The sequence below is a fragment of the Amphibalanus amphitrite genome, unplaced genomic scaffold, assembly GCF_019059575.1.
Source record: "Amphibalanus amphitrite isolate SeventyFive unplaced genomic scaffold, NRLGWU_Aamphi_draft 001214F_arrow, whole genome shotgun sequence".
Taxonomy (NCBI): Eukaryota; Metazoa; Arthropoda; class Thecostraca; order Balanomorpha; family Balanidae; genus Amphibalanus; species Amphibalanus amphitrite.
The window spans coordinates 17,618-38,904 of NW_024882708.1; the positions used below are offsets into that span (position 1 = coordinate 17,618).

General features: G+C 51.7%; 1 protein-coding gene across 1 annotated transcript in view; it reads left to right on the forward strand.

The window, feature by feature from the left end:
• Positions 1 to 1,028: 1,028 nt before the first annotated feature.
• LOC122371188 (ATP-citrate synthase-like) overlaps positions 1,029 to 21,287 on the forward strand; it is a 30,503-nt gene continuing 10,244 nt past the window's right edge. The window contains exons 1-11 of the mRNA XM_043347333.1: positions 1,029 to 1,142; positions 1,574 to 1,736; positions 2,071 to 2,193; positions 17,396 to 17,524; positions 17,907 to 18,031; positions 18,399 to 18,562; positions 18,929 to 19,023; positions 19,312 to 19,429; positions 19,929 to 20,023; positions 20,333 to 20,490; positions 20,830 to 21,004. Of these exons, the coding sequence (XP_043203268.1) occupies positions 1,581 to 1,736; positions 2,071 to 2,193; positions 17,396 to 17,524; positions 17,907 to 18,031; positions 18,399 to 18,562; positions 18,929 to 19,023; positions 19,312 to 19,429; positions 19,929 to 20,023; positions 20,333 to 20,490; positions 20,830 to 21,004 (1,338 nt within the window). The 5' untranslated portion in view covers positions 1,029 to 1,142; positions 1,574 to 1,580. The remainder of the gene's footprint in view (positions 1,143 to 1,573; positions 1,737 to 2,070; positions 2,194 to 17,395; positions 17,525 to 17,906; positions 18,032 to 18,398; positions 18,563 to 18,928; positions 19,024 to 19,311; positions 19,430 to 19,928; positions 20,024 to 20,332; positions 20,491 to 20,829; positions 21,005 to 21,287) is intronic.

Sequence of the window (21,287 nt, forward strand, 5' to 3'; positions counted from 1 at the left end):
AAAGGGACACTTTGGGAAACGTTGGTGCAGGTGTGTAAGAGTGGCTATATGAATCCATTGTGGGGTAGCCCTTTCCAATAAGTGCCACGTAACAGCAATGGGACCAGGGACTCTACATGAACTGGACCCAGGGTGTTCGCCAAGAAGACCAATGTCTCCATCCTATGCTCCTTCCGGCTCTGAAATGGTCTTGTCAGACCGAAAGGGCATAACCCAACAAAACAAACCAAATTCGTTAGTTGGCTGCGTGGTGTAGTGGTTAGCGCATTAACCTCACGTTCGAATGACACGGGTTCGAATCCCATCGCCGGCTGATGCTTTTGGCGTGTTGTCCCAGTAAACATACCGACGTCGGCGACTGGGGGGATCGAATCCCGCCGCCGGTTGATATTTTTGCCGCGTTGTCCCAATAAACATGCCGACGTCGGCCCCGTCGGTCCAACGACGAACGATCTCGTCAACCTCGGCAAACGATCTCGGCCCGACGTCGGCTCGACGTCGGCTGGACTTCGGCTGGACGTCGGAACATGCGGGCATATCCGACGTCCAACCGATGTCGGGCCGAGGTTGAACCGACGTTGGGCCGACGTCGTCATGTTTACTGGGTATTCATAACTATAGAATTGCTCTCTATGAAGCCAAGCGCTAATTTTCAACCGCTTTATTAATTATTCTGAACCACTTCTGGACTCAGATGATATGATATGATAAAAAAAACGCGTTTCCCAGTGGTAAAGCATGTTTGTGACTGTCACTTGAAAGCTTTTGATTTAATTCGAGGACCATCTGAATTTTATTATTAATTATAAAATCAGCTCACGCTGAATGATTCCTGAAACATAATTGAAAACACATAAAAATTGCCCATCATCATGTGAGTACCTAACATAAATTTTCGACGAATAACAACATTATTTGTTATTTGTGCAAATATACATGTTTGCAGTAAATTAACACTTATAAAGAAAGCGATCATGGCGGGTGTGAGACATATCCTTGCGCGTTGTAATCAAAGTTTACAACTGGGCGGCCTGCGAGCGCCGTCAGTCGTCGAGGAGTTGCCGGGTGGGTCGCGTGAGAGGCGGTGCCAGATTTTGGTGCCGGCAATTCATTGTACTGATTCTTCTCGTTTCCATTTGAAGGTGAGATGTTTCCCTCGTTTCGGCTCTAACTGTGGGTGCTTTATATCTTACCTGAAGCGGCGTATCGCCTCGCCCATCGCATCGCTTGCGCTGGTCATGGTTGATTGAGCCAAGAATCTTGGGTTGAGCGGCGATAATTAATCGTTTTTTTTTTTTTTCGCCAGGGCCGTGCTTGGGACAACAAGCTTAGCTTTGTTAGTATGGTCGCTCAGTATTCTGAGCCAATATCCAAATGTTAGAAAGCAGATGATTTATATGAATTGAAGCCACCGTACGGTGTTAACATCTAAATCATTTTTTCTCACTACCTAGCAGGCATAAGCAACAAGTAAAAGTTAAAGTTAAGTTAAAAAATAATGCTGTTTTTAAATATCATGGTGTTGCAATGGTACATGACATGTGAAATCTTATGTGACAAATTATGTTTCCAGATTAAGTATGTCTGCCAAAGGAATCCGTGAAGCTACTGGAAAGGACATTTTAAACCGTCATCTTGCTGGTGTTGCCGCAGTTCAGCCATGCAGGTTTGCTGCTGTTGGACCAGATACTGACTGGGAAGTTCTGCTGAAACAAAACCCATGGCTTGCTACAGAGGTATGTTTGGGATTGGGATGGCTTTTTATTTCCAACTTCTTGCTTTGGCTTTTCAATATGAAAATCAATTGTTTGATTTGCAAGTAGAAAAACACTACATTTCATCTCAACTTCTTCACCCTTGTACCTATTGTTTTGTATAATATAATAAAAGTGCTATTGTGTATTAATTACAACACATTGGTACTGAATTTCTCTACAGGAAAGTTGTTCATTTGCTGCTTTCTGGCCTCACAAATAACAGAAACACAAAAAACGACTGTTCCTGTTCTTTATTTCATTGTTGTCTGTTTTCAATTGCCAAGCTGTCAACAATGTGTGTTTGTGTCTTCAGAAACTGGTGGCCAAGCCGGACCAGATGATCAAGCGTCGAGGCAAGCTCGGCCTGATCAAGGTCGGCACCGACTTTGCCGGTGCCAAGGCCTGGATTCAGGAGAAGATGTCTGCCGACATAGAGGTAGGTCCCGGCGGCCCCGGGTTATGTTCTCCCCCCCCCCCCTCTGCATACCGCCCTTTACCATGCTTACACCTCCCACCGTATTGGCTAGCCAATACCTACCACCGAATTTCACTTTTCACATTTAACTGCACATACATTTTACTTTTTGTAACTGAAGCATTTCACTAGCGGAATTTTGTATGAAGAAGCATTGCCGACCGAGGTTCGCTGTTACGTGTAAAACTTAGTGAAACATAAGAGTGATTCAGTTCACGGATTGACGAACGAGAAAGTAATTGACACGGACGCATTTAAAAAGAAGTCTTTCCTAATGAAATGTTTTAAATCCTGGCCGATGTACGTTCTCGTCGTGTTTTTTCCAGCGGGCCGCTGGGCTGGGTCGGGCTCGGGCGTGGGCGGCCGGTTCCATCGTCGGTCGGCGGGGGCGGGGGCGGTGCCAGTCCCGGCGACGGCGGTCGTATTGATCGCGGCAGAGTGCGGCGTGCGTCGATCGGCCGCCCCCGCCCCCGCCCCCGCCGCCGGTCCAGCTGGCAGCAGGTCAAGATGTGTCGCATTGACAGCGAATCAGGGTAGTCCGCCGTGTTTTCTCCTTAGAGCCATGTTTGGTGTTTCCCTAAAGCTCATCCTTTACCGTGATGTTTTTTTTTTTTGCTTTTTTTGACGATAATCTGCATCTGGCTTCCTGTCGTCACCGATCGGTACCCGGCAGGATGAATGTGACAAACGGGACGTTTCGCACATAATTTCTTGTAGTATCTGACTTCCCATTCAGGCAAGCGTTGCTTGAATTTCTATCGAACACAGGGCGAAATCAGCTCTCGATGCTTGTGGATTTATTTTAAACTATCGGTCTTTTTCTCGCCTCGCCATCTCCGTGATCACACCGGCCGTACTCAGTACTGTGACCCTGTCCACGGTTAGCAGCAGCGCACAGTGGTCCGTTGCGTCACATGAACGTAACATCACGTGGGCAGGAGGTGCGGTGACCTCTCCTCCCTTGGTGGAGCTGTATCTTGTGGTCTTGCCGCCTAGTCGCGAGCTGTCACACACGCCCTGGCCCTTCGCCAGCCTGACTGTTCGGGGCAGGCTGGCACTGTTCCTGTTTCGTGGCACAATTTCTTCATTTTATTTCATCATTTCATTTTATACTGACATTCGACTGATGACTTAATTCTCAATTACATATCCATTCGGATGAAGGGTTTGCTTTTTAGATTGCCTCAACTGCAAACACTCAAGTTGGAGTTAGAAGTGTCTATATCTGTGTGACCAATGTCCCGGGGCCTCGACATTCCGTCGTCCTCGTGTATTCCGCGCGGCGTACGTCAGTGTGCTATCAGTGCGACTGGGCGGGGGACCGCTATCGTTTGCCTTCCGGGCCGCTATCGGCCTAATTGATCCTCCGGCTCCGGGCCACCTCAGGCTGCACTTTCGAGTGCGATCGGACCACCGGGAACTGATCGATGATCCGGCCAGTAGCGCCGTGATGTGCACTATTGCGCCATGTTCTGATGCCGGTGCCACCTCGCGTTGTTGACTTGGCGATTGAGCGGATCAGAAACCTTTTACGACCGCCAGATAGTGGTTTGGGGAGGCGACGTTACGCGGCCCGTATCGCACGCTCTCGGGCAGCTGTGACGTCAGTGGCGCTCGATGTCTCATCTCATCTCATCTCATCTGTATTTCACATATGTGCAACATATATAGGCATGACGAACGTCCTGGGATTGGTGCACAGCCCAATTGTCTGGGCTATGTCTAGGCACCTCTCCCGGTCAGCCGAACCAAGCCACCGCCGACAACAGCGCCGCCCCGCACGACCCTACCCGACCAAAAAGCGCAGTTCCAGCGGCCGCCGCCAGGGAGCCCGCGAGATGCCGCCCCGCCAAAACCGAGCAATCGCTGATTAGAGTCGCCCTGTTTCTATTAAGAAAGACTGGAAGGAGGCAGCGACAGCTGCCTGTTGGCTTTCCGTTAGAAATGAGCCTGTTAAAAGTACGTCTACTTTCGTAGAATCGGTCATATTTATAAACTCAGGAAACACTGTGACTACGTTTTGAATAAGTTTAATTCTGGAGGTGGCGAATATTTGGCAAAACAAGATAAAATGCCTTGACCCCTCATTTTTATAGCCACATCTGCACTGAGGAGACTGTGTCAGTCCAATCCTGAAGAGGTGAGCATTGAGTTCGGATGTTTTTAGTCTCAGCCTTGTATTTAACTTGTTACCCAATTTGGTACCAAGAAAATAGTAATGAGGAGGTTTTTGAACACCGTAGTGTTTGGTGACTGCCTTCCCAAAGGACTTAAGGTTAGGCTGATTTTGTGTCTCAGCACTGAGCGAATTCCATTTGGATATGGAGTCAGGGAAAAAGGAATTCCGGAATGATGACAGGCGGCAGTGATGTGTTGTGATGTTGTCTGCGTTTCGCAACACTCTTCGTGTGTCCTGGTTGCGTGTGGAGAGTGCGATGTGATTGAGAAATTGTGGCGTGGCGATGTGTTCACTGTTAATCTTGTAGAATTCTGAGAGTTTGTGTACTGTACGTCTTGTTTTCAACGTTTCCCACCCAACGTCGCGCAGCAGGTCGTTCGTCGGCGACCTTCTATGAGCACATGTCACAAGTCTGGCGATTTTGAGCTGCACTCGCTCTAGTCGCATAGCGTCAGTCACAGTAATATTCGAGTCATACACCACATCGCAATAATCGAATATAGGTCGCAAATAAATTTTGTAAATCAAGTTCAGAGTGTTTCGCGGAAGATAGTCAGCTACGGCATAGAGTGGACCAAGTGACTTATTAATTTTACAAATTACATCATTGATATGCTTATGGAAGCGTAAATCTGTTGAAAAAATAACTCCCAGGTGCTTATGGCTTTCCTGTATTGATACAGGTTCCCCGTCAAATAACAGTTTAGGAGGCTGACTTGGTAATTTATTAGAAAACGTCTGCTGCACGGTCTTTTGCGCGTTAAAGGTAATCCCCCACGTTCTACCGAATTGTACAATTGCGTCTAGATCTGTTTGGAGCTGCACCTTTGCTTCTTGCGAGCTGTGTCTGTGTGCTAGGAAAATTGCGGTGTCATCCGCAAATAAAAGCGTAGGACTGGTGGTGACTGCCTCAATGTCGTTCAGATACATTAAGGCAAGCAAAGGCCCCAACACGGACCCTTGTGGGCAGCCCGCTGTAATTTTCTGCGGCGCTGAAATTTCGTTTCCGACAGCGACACTTTGCTTCCTGTCCGTAAGGTACGATCCTAGCCATTCAAGGGCCTTCCCTGTAACTCCAAAAAAATGTTCACATTTAAAAAGCAGCCCTTTGTGTGGTATGCGATCAAAGTATTTGGCTACATCAAGATATATGATTGTAAAAGCACGATTACTATTCAATGCTTCATACAGTTTATGGGTTAGATAGACCAACTGCAGCTGGGTGCTGTGCGTCGGACGGTAGCCACTCTGCGTTTCTGATAAAAGCCTGTTGTCGGTAAGATGCTGGTAAATACGCTTAAAAACAAGGCGCTCGAAAATTTTTGATAGACAGGGCAACAAACTGATAGGCCTGTAATTGGTTGGGTGAGATGCAGAACCCTTTCTTTTAAAAATAGCTGTAACTCTGGCCTCCTTCCAGCTAGAAGGAAATCTTCCCTCCGACAATGACTTGTTAAAAAGGGCGGCAAGAGGTTCATAAATTAAAATAGCTACTAACTTAATTATCTTGTTGGGTAGATTATCGGGTCCACAAGATTTGTTAACATTTAACGAATTAAGCGCGTTCAGAACTTCCTGCTCGGTAACCAAGATGTCGCCCAATTCGGGAATAACTGACTCAGGGGGAGGAGGGAGCTCCGCTGGTCTTTCTGAAGTTGATTGCTTGGCAAAATGGGAATTTAGTACGTCCGCCTTTTCTTTGTCTCCTGTAGCTAGTTCACCATCGGGTTTTACGAGCGGTGGTATCTGAGATGTTTTGCGTTTTCCAATCATTTGTTTCAGAATCGCGTGATATCTGCGCGGATTTTGTTTTTCGGCTACTAATCTTTGCGACTGTTGAATTAAATACGACTTTTTGAGCCGTTTGTTAAGATCTGAGGTAGCATTCCTCTGCTGTCGCCATCTCTCCCTCACGGCCGATGTCTCGCTCACGGCCGGACCAGCTGATTTCAGCGGCTCTTCTGCTGATGGGGCATCACGGAGTCGGCTGCTAGCCACAACAGACGGGGTAAAAAGGGATCCATGGAACTCACCGCCTAGTGACAGACGTCTGAGCTGACTCGTGTGTTTTTTTTCCTTCTCTCTCGGAGCCGACCATGGGCGACCTGACCCGGTGACTGCGCCTGGCGGAGTTTTTATGCGGCTCTTCTCCCGACGCCCGCGGGTTTTCGCATCACGCCCTGTCTTTGATGACCGTGGGGTGGGCGGTGGCCAAAAACACCCCGATCCCGTCCACGCTGAGTTGGCTGCTGTCTGCGGCCAAAGCTTTCCGCTGTCGCTGTGTTTTTCACTACTGTTACATCACAGTCCTGCGACTTGTTACGTCTGACCACCATCTACGCTGGTGGTCAGCGTAGATGACCTTCATTGTCCGCCAGTTTGACTGTTAGTGGCGGTCAGAGTGACGTAGCGTCTAGAGATACACGTCGGAACTCATGTCTTCCAGCTACTCGTCCGTCGTGATACTTCGTGACCACGCCGTGACTCGGTCGTGACCGGGCTGTGTCTGGATCGTGATAGTCCCGTGATGCTGCTTGTGGCTCCCGTCCGCTAGTGTCACGTGCTCGCTGTCGCCGGGCGCGGCGAGAGGCGTGGGCGTGTCACGTGACCGCCTGCTGCCGTCGGAAGGGTTGTTCCTAATCGGTCCGGCCGCCGTCACGTGATGTGTCCATGCGCCTGCGTCATGCTCGTTTCGTGGCCGGCCGTCGGTGGTTTTGGCGTTTGGCGATAGCTGTCAGCAGCAGCCGCTGTTTGCAAACGGTGGTTGATCTCACCCCTCCCCTTCCACCCTGAGGTTGGCGTAGCCCGCAGCACAGTAACAGCCCGTGTCACTATCATGCTTCCGGATACACTGTCCCCAGTCACCGACCAGTGCAGATACCTCCCACTGCACCGGCCGGGACTGACTGGAAAGCTCGCTATGTCAACTGAGCACGCCCTCGTACCGTGCACCGCACGCTGAGAGCACCGTTTTGTGCCCATTGATGGTCGTGGCTACTCGGTCCACGGTTGTTTGGCTTCGATTGATTTTCGGAACTCGTTAGGTTCTCGGTCAATAGTTATATGTTGGTAATAACATCAAAATCGACACTTAGGGCTGCAAAGGTGTGAGCTCGGTGGTTATCCTGTTCCTCTATACACTGGCAGTCACTGGCAGGCCGGTCGTGAAGTCAATTCTCGGTCCATTCAGACTACTCATACTGGGGTGTCGTGGTCCCTCGCGTTTTTTTTTTTTTTTTTTTTTGTTGGGTTAGGCCCTTTCGGTCGACAAGACCATTGCAGAGCCGGAAGGATGATAGGAATTAGGGGAGACATTGGTCTGGGCAGGCACCCTAGTGAGTCGCCGGGGCTGAGCCCGTCCGAAGACAAGCCACCCAGCCCCAAGGCACTCACTGCACCCGGCTACGGGGTGCGTTCCCTCGGGAGCAGCGGTGCCGCTCCAAGGGGGCAGCCCGCATGAGATAAAGTTGCCTGTCCAGCCCGGAAGGGGGTGGCGGTGTGGAGAAGGATTTCAGTATCCTGAGGATAGAAGCATGGAAAGGTGTCCCTCGCGTGCCGGCTACTCGTACTCGTGTGTACAAGATTCGGAGTACCGAGTAACGATTACAGCCGAGCCCCGCCTCAGGAGCTGCTAGCCCACCCCGAGGTATTGAGAGAGACCACCTGCCGCGCGACTGACGGCTGGTCACTGACCTCTGACGGCTGATCACTAACCGGTAATGAGCATTGACCGATGGCCGGCTGTCTCTCCCTCTCACCCCGTTCGACCGGCCGCCGGTGGTGTGCGGTCGGCGGGCCCCTCCCCTCCCCTCCGCTGCGCCGACCATGGTCCGGCCGACAGCCAGCCACTCAGCAGTCGCGCCGCCGTGGGCTGACGGTGGTCCGAGCGGCACCGGCCGACTCCAGGCCTCCCCTGCCGCCGCCGGCGGCGCTGGACGGGCGCAGGGGAGTTCAGGACGGGCCGGCCTGAAACGCACCTGCTTGAGGTTACACGACTCCCCTACAATATCTACCCACTCGACTGGTATGCTTTGATGAATTCTGCGGTCCATGACTTCAGTGCCCTAGCTAGAGGTTGCAGCATCACAGTAGCCCAAAGCTCATGGCGACTCTTGAGATATTTCAGATAGCCGGGACTCCCCTGATGTTTCACAGCGGCCTGCCACGGGTCCTCCGTCGGTCGATCGGACCATGCCGAGCGGCTGACGTAACCGACGGCCCTTGACGTCATCGGAGGCTCTCACCCCGGCCCCTGATCCACCCGGCCACTTTCACGACCATCTCCCGTCACCACCGCCACCATTAGGTACTGTCCAATAATACCATGACTGAATTCTACCTTGCAATGCCAACTAAATCTCGCGAAATCGGTACGGTGGAAGCGACAACCGCTGCTCGTCCGGCCGCAGGAAGGAGAATTGCAGGAGAATTTCTGATGCAATAGTTGCGGCGCTGAGCGGATCGGCCGGCGTCTCTCGCCCCCTGCCGTGCCGAACTGGGCGGGATCGGAGCAGAGTTAGGCTCATGAAACTATCGATCTAGTGTGTCAAGTGGGCCGGCTCCGGGGACTGGAGGGGAGCGATGACGCAGGGCGAGGCTTCTGATGCATTGCAGCCGATATTAAACGGTAACAAAAATATATTTGATTCCCGATCATAATGCCGATAATTTACGGCGAACGTAATAACAGTAGATTCAGTTAGCGTTGACTTAGTTTGGGACACTACTTTGCAGAGTGCAGAGACTGCTTCCATATCTGTGTTTAGATTTTTACCTGTATGAAATACGTCAAATTGACTGTCATTCTTAAAAACATCAGTTTGACTGCTATAATTCATCAATGATTTCATTTGAAGTTAATTGATGAAGCTGATGCGTATTTCCTAAATGAAAGTGCAGCTTTTGTCTTGTTCATAACAATGATGCGGCGAACATGGTTGATATTGTTCTTCGTCAAGTAGTACCTACGGACTGTCGACTTCAAATCTCCGATATTCAAAGATATCTTCTCGTCAGTCGGTGCGGTGTTCGCCTCATAACCAGCCTTCCTATGTTAAGACCGACCAGATTATGTGACACGGCGGGGCCAGTCCGGGCAACACCCAGTGTGTGTTTTTTCTTCAAACCTGTCCCGTCTGACTGTCACGAGATACATATTCCAGAGATGTGCTTACGTACGCTGACTAAACATGATGAGAATTGACATAGTTGCTGTCATGGGGCGTGGCTTTAAAGTGATGGGGATACTGTTAAGGCGCATAACTTTAAATGTTTTTTATCATGATCATTAGACATTATGTAATACAAGTAGATTACCCTGTCATACCTGCAAATCCTGTCTAGCCGGCATGTCTCGTCTAGTACTTCCCAGTACCGTCCTGTTCTGTTTTATCTTGTTTTGTTTGATTCATTTTATGTTTCGTGATCCTACTTTGCATGATCTTATCCTATATTTTGCGTTCCGATTCGCTGGACTTAATACCTAACCCTTTTATCATTTTTTTTTTTCTTATTTGTCTGGGTGTTAATTCCTGTTGCCCATCACTCGGCTTGTCAACTTGTGACGCCTGGTATGTGAGTCAATATACCGAGGCACCGACTCAAGTCATCCTTCCTCCTTAGCCTGCCCGGCCATTGTGCACTGCCCGTATGTGGGCTCTCTGAGTGCCGCCCATGCCCGGCCCGTCCGACCTGCCTAGTTCGATCTTCTGCATCAGTTCGTGCCACCGGCTGCTGCTCGTTTAGCTGCTGCCCTGGCTCACTGCCCGCTGCTTGAGCTCGTCTCACTAGCTGCAGACCCGCTGCCCGGCTCTGGTATGTGGCCTGGTGCGTTGCTCGGTTCTCGGGCTGCTGCCCTGGCTCACCTGGTTATTTAGCTCGTCTCACTAGCTGCAAACCCGCTGCTCGTCTCTGTGGCCCGGTGCTCGGCGCCGCCGGCTGCTCGGCTCAGTGCCGGCCGAACCGTTACCTACGTTCACAGCGCCGGCGGCGGCAGCCGCGCGCTGGCCGTGACCGCGGGCAGCCGGGAAATGGGCACTCGGTCACTGGGTCCGCACTCTGTGTGGGACTGAACGCCTTGGACTGAACTGAACAGTCACTGGAGCGGAGTGGGACTGAACTGGGCACTCGGTCATCGGGCTGGTGTGGGAATGAACTGTGGGACTGGGTTGGACTGGGCGAGACAGTCATCGGGCTGAGGTAAACTGAACTGGGCACTCGGTCACTGGGGCCGAGGCGGGACTGAATTGAACAAATGAACAGTCATCTGTTGGTGGGGCTGATCTGGGCACACGGTCATTCGGGCCGGACTGAACTAAGCACTCAATCATCACACTTAAAGTGAACAGGTCAACGACTTTTCTGGAGCGTTATTTGTATTTTAGAGCACCGGGGTCTGCTAGGATATTAGTAAGGTGAGATTTGGTACGCAGGTGAGTTGAGTTCCACGAACAACGAAAATGGGACGGTTCTAAGTAGGATGAGAATGATCTCAGTCATTGGGAAGTATTCCACCCGTGGGGCTGCGTTCTCCGTATTATCAGCGATATTGTTACTGATTGACAGCCCATGGTTATTAGTTTGGTTCAGCCTCGCCACCGTCGATGTGGGTTATTAACTAGTATTGGAGAGGTTGGGTCAGCGTGCACCGGAAGACCGAACAGTTTGCTGGACAGCGGCGATGATCCGGATAGGTAGCTGACCCCAGCTACCTGGGGTCTCGCAGTCCCGGCTCTCGCAGTCCCGGGCCGGCGCTGCGGCCGGCAGGGCCGGTCCATCCAGTGTCATCTCCGCCGCGCCGCCGACCGGCCGGTTTCCGGAATCACTTTCTCGCGGTCTGGACACGCCGGCGAGGCGCCTCTGGGATCGTAGGACCGGCTGGATTTGGACAGATAGCCGCGCCGACGAGCCGACACTGGAGGCTGATGTCAGAAACGCCGGAACTGGGATTGCTGAATATGTGTGCACTTTTATCCGCTCGTCTGGATTTCAGCTCATTTATCTCGCTGATACCAAACTTCGTCAGAAAAAAAAGTTGGTCAAAAAGTGTTTAACTGAAACACTCCGTTCGCCGTCCGCTGATCGCTGATGATGATTTCGTTCCATGATCGGCGCAACACCGCTTCCCGGCCGCAAATTCCCAATAATGCTACACGCTACGCACCTCCAGCGCTGAGTGGCTGGTTGTCGCGGGAGATGACGTCATAGCCTGACGCCACGCTCATTGGCGTGCGGGCTATATGACGTCACATCTATCAGCCAAGCAATTGTTAGACGAGGTGGGGTCTATTCGCTAGTCCAGATACATTAAGGAAACTTACGAGGACAATATACGAGTCTATGCACGAACCACACGCGGACCATGGATAATTACCTTGTTAACCCTCGCATGTGTGCGGCGTTTGCCAGCTTCTAATGTGTAGGGGGGGTGGGTCGGTTGGACCCCCCCCCCCTGCCGTTTGGCCCCTGATCGAGCTAGAGCTTCGCGGAAAAAACGAGCGTGTTGCCCGTGACGAGAGGAAGCCGATGATACCCAATTTTAAGGTCCTAGGTCATTGGTTGACCTTCCAGGTCAGGTCAATGACCCAAAGTCGGGAAAATCGGGACCTGTTAGAAAGTCGTAAAGTGTGGCTGCTAAGGGGTTTTTCGGGGTGCTGATCACGAATATCGTGTTAGTTTTGATCACAGATGATGTCTTGAAGCATTTAGACCAGGTCGGGTCAGGTCAGGTCAGGTCAACCAGTAGGCGTCGTGACGGGTATTCGTAGTACGTGTCAACCGCCTCTGACAGCTTCGTAACATGTTACGAAGTCACCAAAACTACTTCGTAAATGTTCAAATGGTTGCTAAATTCGAATTCAGCTCCAAAAACTAGCCTAGAAACATGTAAAACTCGAAAAAGTGACCCGAGGTCACCCGAGGTCGCCAAAGGTCAATGACCTGACCTGACCTTCAGGTGACCTTGACACACACGGGAGTAACATCAAATCACATGTTGGAACGTTTGAAACCACGAAAAGCTTGCAAACACGCGGCTAGTGCGAGCCGACATACGCGAAATCGCGATTCCGGCCAAACATGGTCTCGGAAAAGAGGTCACAGGTCAAAGGTCATTTGGGTCAGGGTCATGAAATTTTCAGGGTAGGTGTAAAATTGATCAATGCGAGGGTACTGAAAGTTTCGTCGCGATCGGCCGCTTTTTACGCGAGTTATTCGCGAAAAACCAGGGGGGGGGGTCCATCCGACCCCCCCTACACATGCGAGGGTTAATTATCCAAGCGCGGACCTAAGGGGCGAATTCAAGGGGGCTATTGCTGGCGTTTGTTGGGTGCGCTGCGCTGACTCAATCCATCGTCTGTATGAAGATAGGCCCCTCTTGCACGGAGACTCATCCAGAATTCGCAGTCTCCTTGGACGAATATGTCTATAATCTTGGTAACGTATTTAGATTGAGATTCATATTCGATATTGATGGTCTGCGGAGTGCGGAGTGCGGACCATTTAGAATCACTTGAAAACGATTTTGACTTGTGTCTTCGTGCAAGAGGGGCCTATCTTCCTTCAGACGATAGAGCGAGTCGGTGCGCTGGGTGTTGAATTTGACCGTGATGGTGTTAGACCTGTTAGACTGTAATTCGTGTTGGATTTGTGGGTAGTGTTGTTTCTGCACCTGTGGTGTTCGATGGAAAAGGATCTTTTTTTTCGGAAAAAAATGAATCTTCAGGCATTTTGAACATCCACGTGAACTGCAAAGATTTGGCTTTGAGATGTAACGTCAAAACCCGAGAAGAGTTGAGAAACTGGCTGGAAATTTGCTGTTCTTCTACCTCAACTTACCTAAACCCAGGGACACCGCCGAACACTATGTATAAACGTTCTATAGCCTTGGTATAAACGGATCAGCTACAGCTGCCGTCAAACTCGTAATTGATGCGAGTGCATCTCGTTCACCTACGTTGCAATAACGTATAGCATCTCGCTTTTCGGTGTCACTTGTTTGAGGTCATTTGCTTTGTCAAACATCTGGTGCGTAAATCATTCACGACGGATACGCTTACTTGAGCCTTGGTGGAATGTTGGTCCTCAAAACCTGCCACCAGCCGTGCACAGCTTGCCCTACCACCGAGCCAACACTCCAACTCGCACCGCACGAGCAGAGTACATTTCGATTACCATAATGCTGCATGACGCAACAACCTCAGGTTCTTTCGCCGCAACTTCCCTTGCGTCGGATAAACCCGATAAATCGTTCGCAGTGTAGTTGACTAAAGCATCAGAGCAGTGGTCTTCGAGCCCTCCCATCGGCCGTGCACATCTCGGAACCCCCCCCCCCCCCCCCCCTCCCATCGGCCGTGCAGATCTGAGCCGCCTGCCGCCGGCGTCTCCAGAGCCGAGCGGGCCCCCATGCGCATGCCCCGTACGCGAGTGACGACACCCTGACGTCACCCGCCCGGGCTGTGCGTAGCGTGTAGCACTATTGGGAATTTGCTTCCCGGCCGTCCATAATACTGTGTCAGTAGCCAATGTCTCCCCTGGGCGTGACATTCCGGCCGCAGACCACTGAGCTCTCAATGACAGTCACTGCAGCCCCGACCAGATCGGTGTTTATCTGTTAGGAGCTGTGGGCGTTTCTATTGCTGCTATCGCGTCCCGAGGCCCGTTAGACAATCAACGTCAGTGTTTGCTTTTGAAAAAGATCACTTGCAGCTGATGTCATTCATACAAACTGATCGCAAGTGCCCTCTGCAAGTGCAATGGGTGTCAGTGAACTGAGAATGCACCACAGACGCATGGCTTCTGAAAATATCGCAGTACAGTGTCGTCTGTTCTCCACGCTTTTGACTGCTTATTGGCTCGACCTGAAGGCTGCCTCGCTGCCCGTTGCGACTGTTTTGCCAGCGAGAGCCTGGCCGACTTTCCAATGGCCGAGCTCGACTGGCCGTCCGTGCCTAGCGCTGGACGGGCGGAGCTCGGGTGGATCCATGGCCGGGTCGGTCCGAACCCGCACCGCTTTCCTCCCATCCCCGTCCCTCCCTCGCTGCCCCTCCCGTGCTTTCTCTCCCCGCCCCTCTCATGGCTTCTGCTGACCTTGGTGGTGAAAGGGTATCTCCTGTCTCAAGGTTATTAAATGCCTGGTGTGAGGGTGTGGACTGTGGAGTTCCCGTGCCCCTCCCAAGGCCCATGAGCCTTGGTAAAGATGCGGGGCGAAGACAGCTGCTATTTGGATAGGATAGGGATTATGCCGTTTGGGTATGATCGTTGGAATGGGAGCTGAGTGACCACAGCTATGACGTTTTGTCTTCCAATCAAAATTACTGCAATGATCTCATATGTATATCTGATGACCGCATTTCTGCGCTTCACCGGAACTCACACTGGGCGTTACTCTCGTGGGATTAATTCGTTAGGTTATTTAGGACTAGCCCGTGAGTCTGACTAGATCCATTGGGTTGCCAGATTCGGGCCCGCTCCTGGCTACATCGAGTCAATTCTGTTCTGCCGACTGGGGTCCGCTCCTGGCTACGCCGCTACCTCAATCGAACTAGCAGACCCCGATCGACTAACGCGGCCGGGCCGCGCGGCCGCGCCGGGCCGACTTTCTCACAGGTCGGGCCGAGCCGGGTAGCGGCGCCGGCCGGAGCTAGACATGTTAGAAAGCCGGTCATGCGGCCCGGCGGGCAGACGGGCAGGCGGTGGCCGCCCCCGCCGCCGCGGTGCCGGACAGAGCGCCGCTAGACGGCGGCACACTTGTCCGCCGACCGTCACCACTGTGACGCACTGCGACGCCGTGGCGTTACTCTAGCTGTAACTCTGCTGTGACCTCGGTCACATGGGAATCATGTGGGGATAATGACCCGATAATGACCGACAGGCGGCACGGACAGCTGACCTGTGATTGGGGCCGTGTTTGGATGGTCATCTGATTGCCTGTCCTGATTGTCAGCCACTTGACAGGCCGCCTTGCAGGTGTGACATATTAGACAGGTGTCCTCAAGCAGTGGATTGTCGGAGCCAGTCGTTAATCGACCGTTCAAATGCCGATGCTAATGTAATCTCACTGAATGCCATATAATGAGATCGATATAGAATAATTGTGTCACGACTCTTGCCTCTTCAATGGATTGGCCATGAATGGAAACGAGCTCGTCCCAAATCATTCAGGGTTTGTTTCGATTCAAATTTCACACTGATCGATCGGTTATGAATGCGAGCGACTGTGTATGACCATCCTACTCCGCTCGTCGTGGTCTATTGTGAACTCTATTCTGCGCGCTGGCTAATCCTGGATCAATGGCAGTCACCGCCGCCGATGTCGTGGCGTGTTTTCACCGCTAGCACAATATCGTACACACCGGCTAAAAGGGCCTGTTTGCTGTCCGGCTCATAAAAGATGGATGAGCACGCTCAATGGGGCGACACCAGGGCTGTTGTCCTGTGTGTTGGCTATGTATGGCTCTGTAGGTACCGATGTCATCTCTGGGGTCGAGGAGTCGGTAGACGACTTGGAGTATTGAGTACCACATGGTGGAGCTCCCTGTTGTGCGCCTACAACGTTACTGAATTTAGGGCTGTGTCACGTGATAGCTGATATTTGATGATGGATTGGTATTGGACGAGAATGGAAAGAAAGGCGTCTATAGTGTCCCAGCGTTCATGAACCACCCACGCTCCGATAACCCTGTTGTTTAGACTCCCACACTATGGGGCTCCATGGGACCCCAGCCGCCCACTGTGCTAGTGCCCCTGGTCCTAGCTGTGTGTTTTGCACCACCTAATCCGTTCAGATCGACCCTTCAGCGGCGCCGGTGTTTTGATGGGTGATAGGGCGGCCGACGGGCCTGTGCAATCTGACGGACCGATCCCCGCCCCGTCGGACCGGGGTGGGGTGATAGTCCGTCGCCGGTCACCGGTGTGGGGGGGCTGGGGTGACCTCACAGGCACTGAGCTCCTGAGAGCTGATTCCGGTCCCGGGAGTGGTCATGAAAGGTTTCATTGATGGGGCAATTGAGTGAAGGATTACGATCAGGAACTAAATGAAGCAGGCAAGGTTACTTGCTGCTCCTTATCACTTTACCCGCCTGAGTGACTACCGATATCAAAGTACCACTAATGTATGTATGTAGACATTTGCTTGATAGTATTTCGACATCGTTGCATATCATAGGAACCTTGTCGCGAATCAAAGAGCGTTGAGCTTGATATTTTCTTATGTAGCTTGAAACAGTCGCGGGAACACTCAGCATACCCCGTCGGTCCACTGACCCATTGTTGAGTAGTGTCAGGAAGCGTGCTGAGCATTTCAATAGGCTGCTCATCGTTCGGTGGCACTCCTGAGTTCTGGCGGGGGTATTGACTATTGGAGGCCACTTTGTACCGACTTCATGTCACACCACTGAAAAATACAGCGATTTTATCAGAGGGAGAGGGAGAGAGAGAGAGAGAGAGAGAGAGAGAGAGAGAGAGAGGGGGGGGAGAGGGAGAGAGAGAAGCTCGCTATCACCTCTCCCAAGCCACCGGATCTCAGCCCGGGCTATCTGCCAACGCCACTTCGACCGCTTTCTAAACCAGCTCCCCCTCCCGCCTCACTACCCTCCCACCGATCACACCCCATCGGCAGAGGAGGCCCGCCCTCCCTGCCGATTAGGTCCCCGGACTAGCTACCTAACTGTATGACTCCCTTTGACCTTTCTTCCTCCGCTGCAAGTCTCGAACGAGACTTGCAGCTGGCCTGACTCCCTGAATCTCATTGTTGATTTGGGCCCCTCGTGTCGGCATATTAGGAAGACGATTGGCTAGCTTCTCTGGCATCATGGCTGACTGTGACCGCCTACATACACAGGAAAGACCACTTCATATAGAGTCCCTTCCTCCACTGTTTGACCCTTTACCTCGTATGTTTTCTGATCGGTAAGGCTGTGGGTCGTCTGACTCTCCTTATGACTTCCCTCCCTTCATTGACTCACCCCTGCTCTCGTATGTTTACAGATCGGTAAGGCGGTGGGCCGACTGCGGACGTTCATCATCGAGCCTTTTGTGGAGCACACTCAGGATGAAGAGATGTACGTGTGCATCTACTCCCATCGGCACGCCGATTCCATCCTCTTCTATCATCAGGTGTGTGTAGGGAGAGCGAGAGGGGGAGTGGAAGAGGGGAGGAAAAGTGACGGGTAAGGAGAGAGGGAACGGAGTCGCAGCGACCAGAAGGGTGGGAAAAAAGGACAGGTCTGTGTAATGGACTAAGGTCGAATAAGAGAAATGTAAATGAGTAAAACGCCGATGATGGCGATCGCTACGCTGAAAAAAGATTATATCATACGGTGTACTTTGCTTATGTTGCCACAATGTGTTTGTATTTATCGGTGTTTGTGTATTTCGTCCTAGCTTTGTTCGTCCCTCCATGAGTATCTAAATTATAACCAGTGTTTCGCTCGTCCGTGCCCCCCCCCCCCCCCCGCGGGTGACGAGCCGCCCATAACAACCCCCTTTCCCCACTCAGGGCGGTGTCGAGATTGGCGATGTGGACGCCAAGGCGCTCAAGCTGGACGTGCCGATTGACACGTTCCCCTCGAAGGAGGATATCACTACCAAACTGCTCACGCACGTGCCCGCCGACAAGAAAGAGTACGTTACCTGCGCCACGGATGGGATAAGGGGCGGCGCGGCGCCGGGTGGGGTGCGCCACATAGCTCTCCAGAGTTCATCTTTCCGCGTAAATCGGAGCTCTTGGAGGGAGGGAGTTTTTGATATTGATGCTCATTGATTTGAATTCAAGAATTCGATTATTTCTCCTTTCTGTAATACGAATACGCAGCTTCGCTCCGAAATTCATTGAAACTCTTCTGTTTTGTATACCTACCTTCTTATAAAAAGTTATGATAAGACTCATCTCTAACTATGGAATTATCTCTGATGCTGGCGGTAGTCGCCTCGCATGCTGCCATGTTAGGACTCGCGGATATATTGACGTGAGGCCTTCTCTTCCTCTCAGAATGCTGGCGACGTTCGTGGACGCGCTGTACCACCAGTACGTGGACCTCTACTTCACCTACCTGGAGATCAACCCGCTGGTGGTGCAGAAGGACAGCATCTTCGTGCTCGACCTGGCCGCCAAGCTGGACGCCACTGCCGAGTACATCTGCCGCTCCAAGTGGGGTCAGTGGACCTGTGGGACACCTAGTTGTTATCAGTCAACGTATTTAGTAATATGATCTCGGGTGCATTCTTACCCTAAAGGCTGGCGTGATAACTTTCGTCGGAAAGCTGCTACGTTTTGTCAACGTAACTCTCAGTGGTCGCTGTGACAGCATAAATCACCGTCCCAAGTAGTCGCTTGCCTTACTTGACCTATTCTTCCCTGCCTGTCTTCTCGTGGCCACCATGTTATTCCTGGCCTCGTAATCAACCCTTATTTGGCTTCACCTGTCTTTTAGACTAAGACTGTCACGTCCTCACCTGGTCCGAATTGAGCTGGCGCTGGTCTGACACGACCCTGACCTTAGCTTGACCTCTGACCCCCAGGTGAGGTGGAGTACCCGACGCCGTTCGGTCGCGAGCAGTACCCGGCGGAGGCCTACATTGCCGACCTGGACAGCAAGTCGGGCTCATCACTCAAGGTGGGTCGATGCACGGTCCTGGGTACGGCACGGGACGGGGACAGATACTGGTGCGCGGTGCAGTCCGCCGATGTCTCTGAGGCTCAGAGCGCAAAGTAGTGTGGGTGTAGTGTCTGTCGAATGTTACAAAAGTCATGGCAGCTGGATAAGTTTTTTTTTACTGCTTATATGGGTAATTCTGGTCAGTTGTCTTTAAAGCTGATGAATATTATGTACATCTTCATCGTCGTTGTGTTCCTCTGACCTGACCTGACCTGACTTGACCTATTGCTCCCGTTTCTCCCGCAGCTGACCATTCTGAACAAGTCTGGCCGGATCTGGACGATGGTGGCTGGTGGCGGCGCCTCTGTCATCTACGCCGATACGATCTGCGAACTGGGAGGAGCCAGCGAGCTGGCCAACTACGGTCAGTTAGCGGGAGGGGTGCAGTGGGGTGGGAGAGGTCGAGAAACTGACTAGCAAGGCACGATCATTGCTGGAGCTTGGCGCTTGCACTGCAATAGTGCTAGCTAGTAGCTATGACTGTCTTTGGCCCATTATAGGTGTTTCCAAGTGCTCGTGTTTTAGTGCGTCTCCCAATTTTTTTTTTTTTTTTGCTTGGAATTAATTGTTGTTTATCTTTGGAGACAATCGTGTAAATAGACAACTGATGTTCACTTTTACGTGAATGATGCATCAACGCTAGAAAAGGTAACGCTAGAATACTGCATTTGTAGGGCATAAAGCATTTCGTTCAACGATTTCTTATCTGGATCTGAAGCTCACTCGCTCACTGCTGCCTTTAGAGATGCATCTCGCCCGCATTCCTACACGATCGCAGCATTTCGTGCCGATCTGCCATACGATCTGCGTTAATCCCCGGTCCCTCTGACCATAACCGGCTCTGCCCGCCCTCTTCTCCGCAGGCGAGTACTCCGGTGCGCCGACCGAGGGTCAGACGTACGACTACGCGCGGACGATCCTCTCGCTGATGACTGACGAGCCGCACCCGGACGGAAAGGTGTGGGCACGCTCGGGGAAGGGTTTGAGGGGCAGTTGATTGTGGGAAGGTGGCTGGCACTGCCGATTAAAAGGACTTAAGTAACAATTTTTCATAAGAGATTATTCGAAGTTCTTAACCTACTGATAAGTGTATCATACACATTTATCAGAATATTTGCCTGGATAGCCGGTTAGCCGGTTAGCCGGGAAAGGTGGCTGGCACTGGGTAGCCGGGTAGCCGGTTAAAAATCCGGCTGTGGCGGATATGTAAGGTTCTGTCCACTCCTAATTGTACCCGTCTGATCTCTCGGCCCGCCCGCTCCGACAGATTCTGATCATCGGCGGCGGCATTGCCAACTTCACCAACGTGGCCGCCACCTTCAAGGGCATCGTCAAGGCCCTGATGGAGTTCCAGGCCAAGCTGGTCGAGCACAAGGCGCAGATCTTCGTCCGTCGCGCAGGGCCCAACTACCAGGAGGGGCTCAGGTAACGCACCAGGCGCTCAGTGTCTGTGGTCACAGGCAATGCCGTATGCTCATCCAGGGCCACCCACATACCTATGAGTTAGCTGCTGACGTGATGGTCGAGAGTTTCTATTTTGAGGTCTCGTACGACTTCAGCGTCTGGCAATTTATCAGGCGAGCTTTTGACTGGTACTGGATTCGGGGATTAGACAGGAAATTGGTGGAACGTTCGATCATATTGCTTCTCTTGAATCCAATCGTAACACATCACCATTGAACCGGGCCTTACCTTCTCACCTTTGTGCAGTACGTCCTTTGACTGTCCACAACATCCCTCTGACCTCACCTCCCCTTCTTTCAGGATCATGCGTGAGACTGGCCGCTCGCTGGGCGTCCCTGTGCACGTGTTTGGTAACGAGACCCACATGACGGCTATCGTGGCGATGGCGCTCGGCAAGCGTCCCATCCTGAGTGAGCCAGAGGCGGCGCAGCACACTGCCAACTTCCTGCTGCCGGGAGGACAGCAGTCAGAGATCGTACGTAGTCGCTTTGGGGGCAGAATGCCTTTCATTTTCTCAATTTACGTTGTATGGTAAAAGTAGAAATTATGTTGTAGCTGTTGGATAACGCATTAATTATGCGATAAAAGATATTCAGTTCGTCATAAAAAACGTGTTCGCTGCTTCGATCTAAGAAGCTACCAATCATGCATTCGTCAGCTTGTACTCACTTTTTGGCTTGTGAGCTCTCATTTTGGTGCATTCCTTCGATAATTGTTTTCTTTTACACCCACCGCTCGCTGCCTGGCTGACGTGGTAC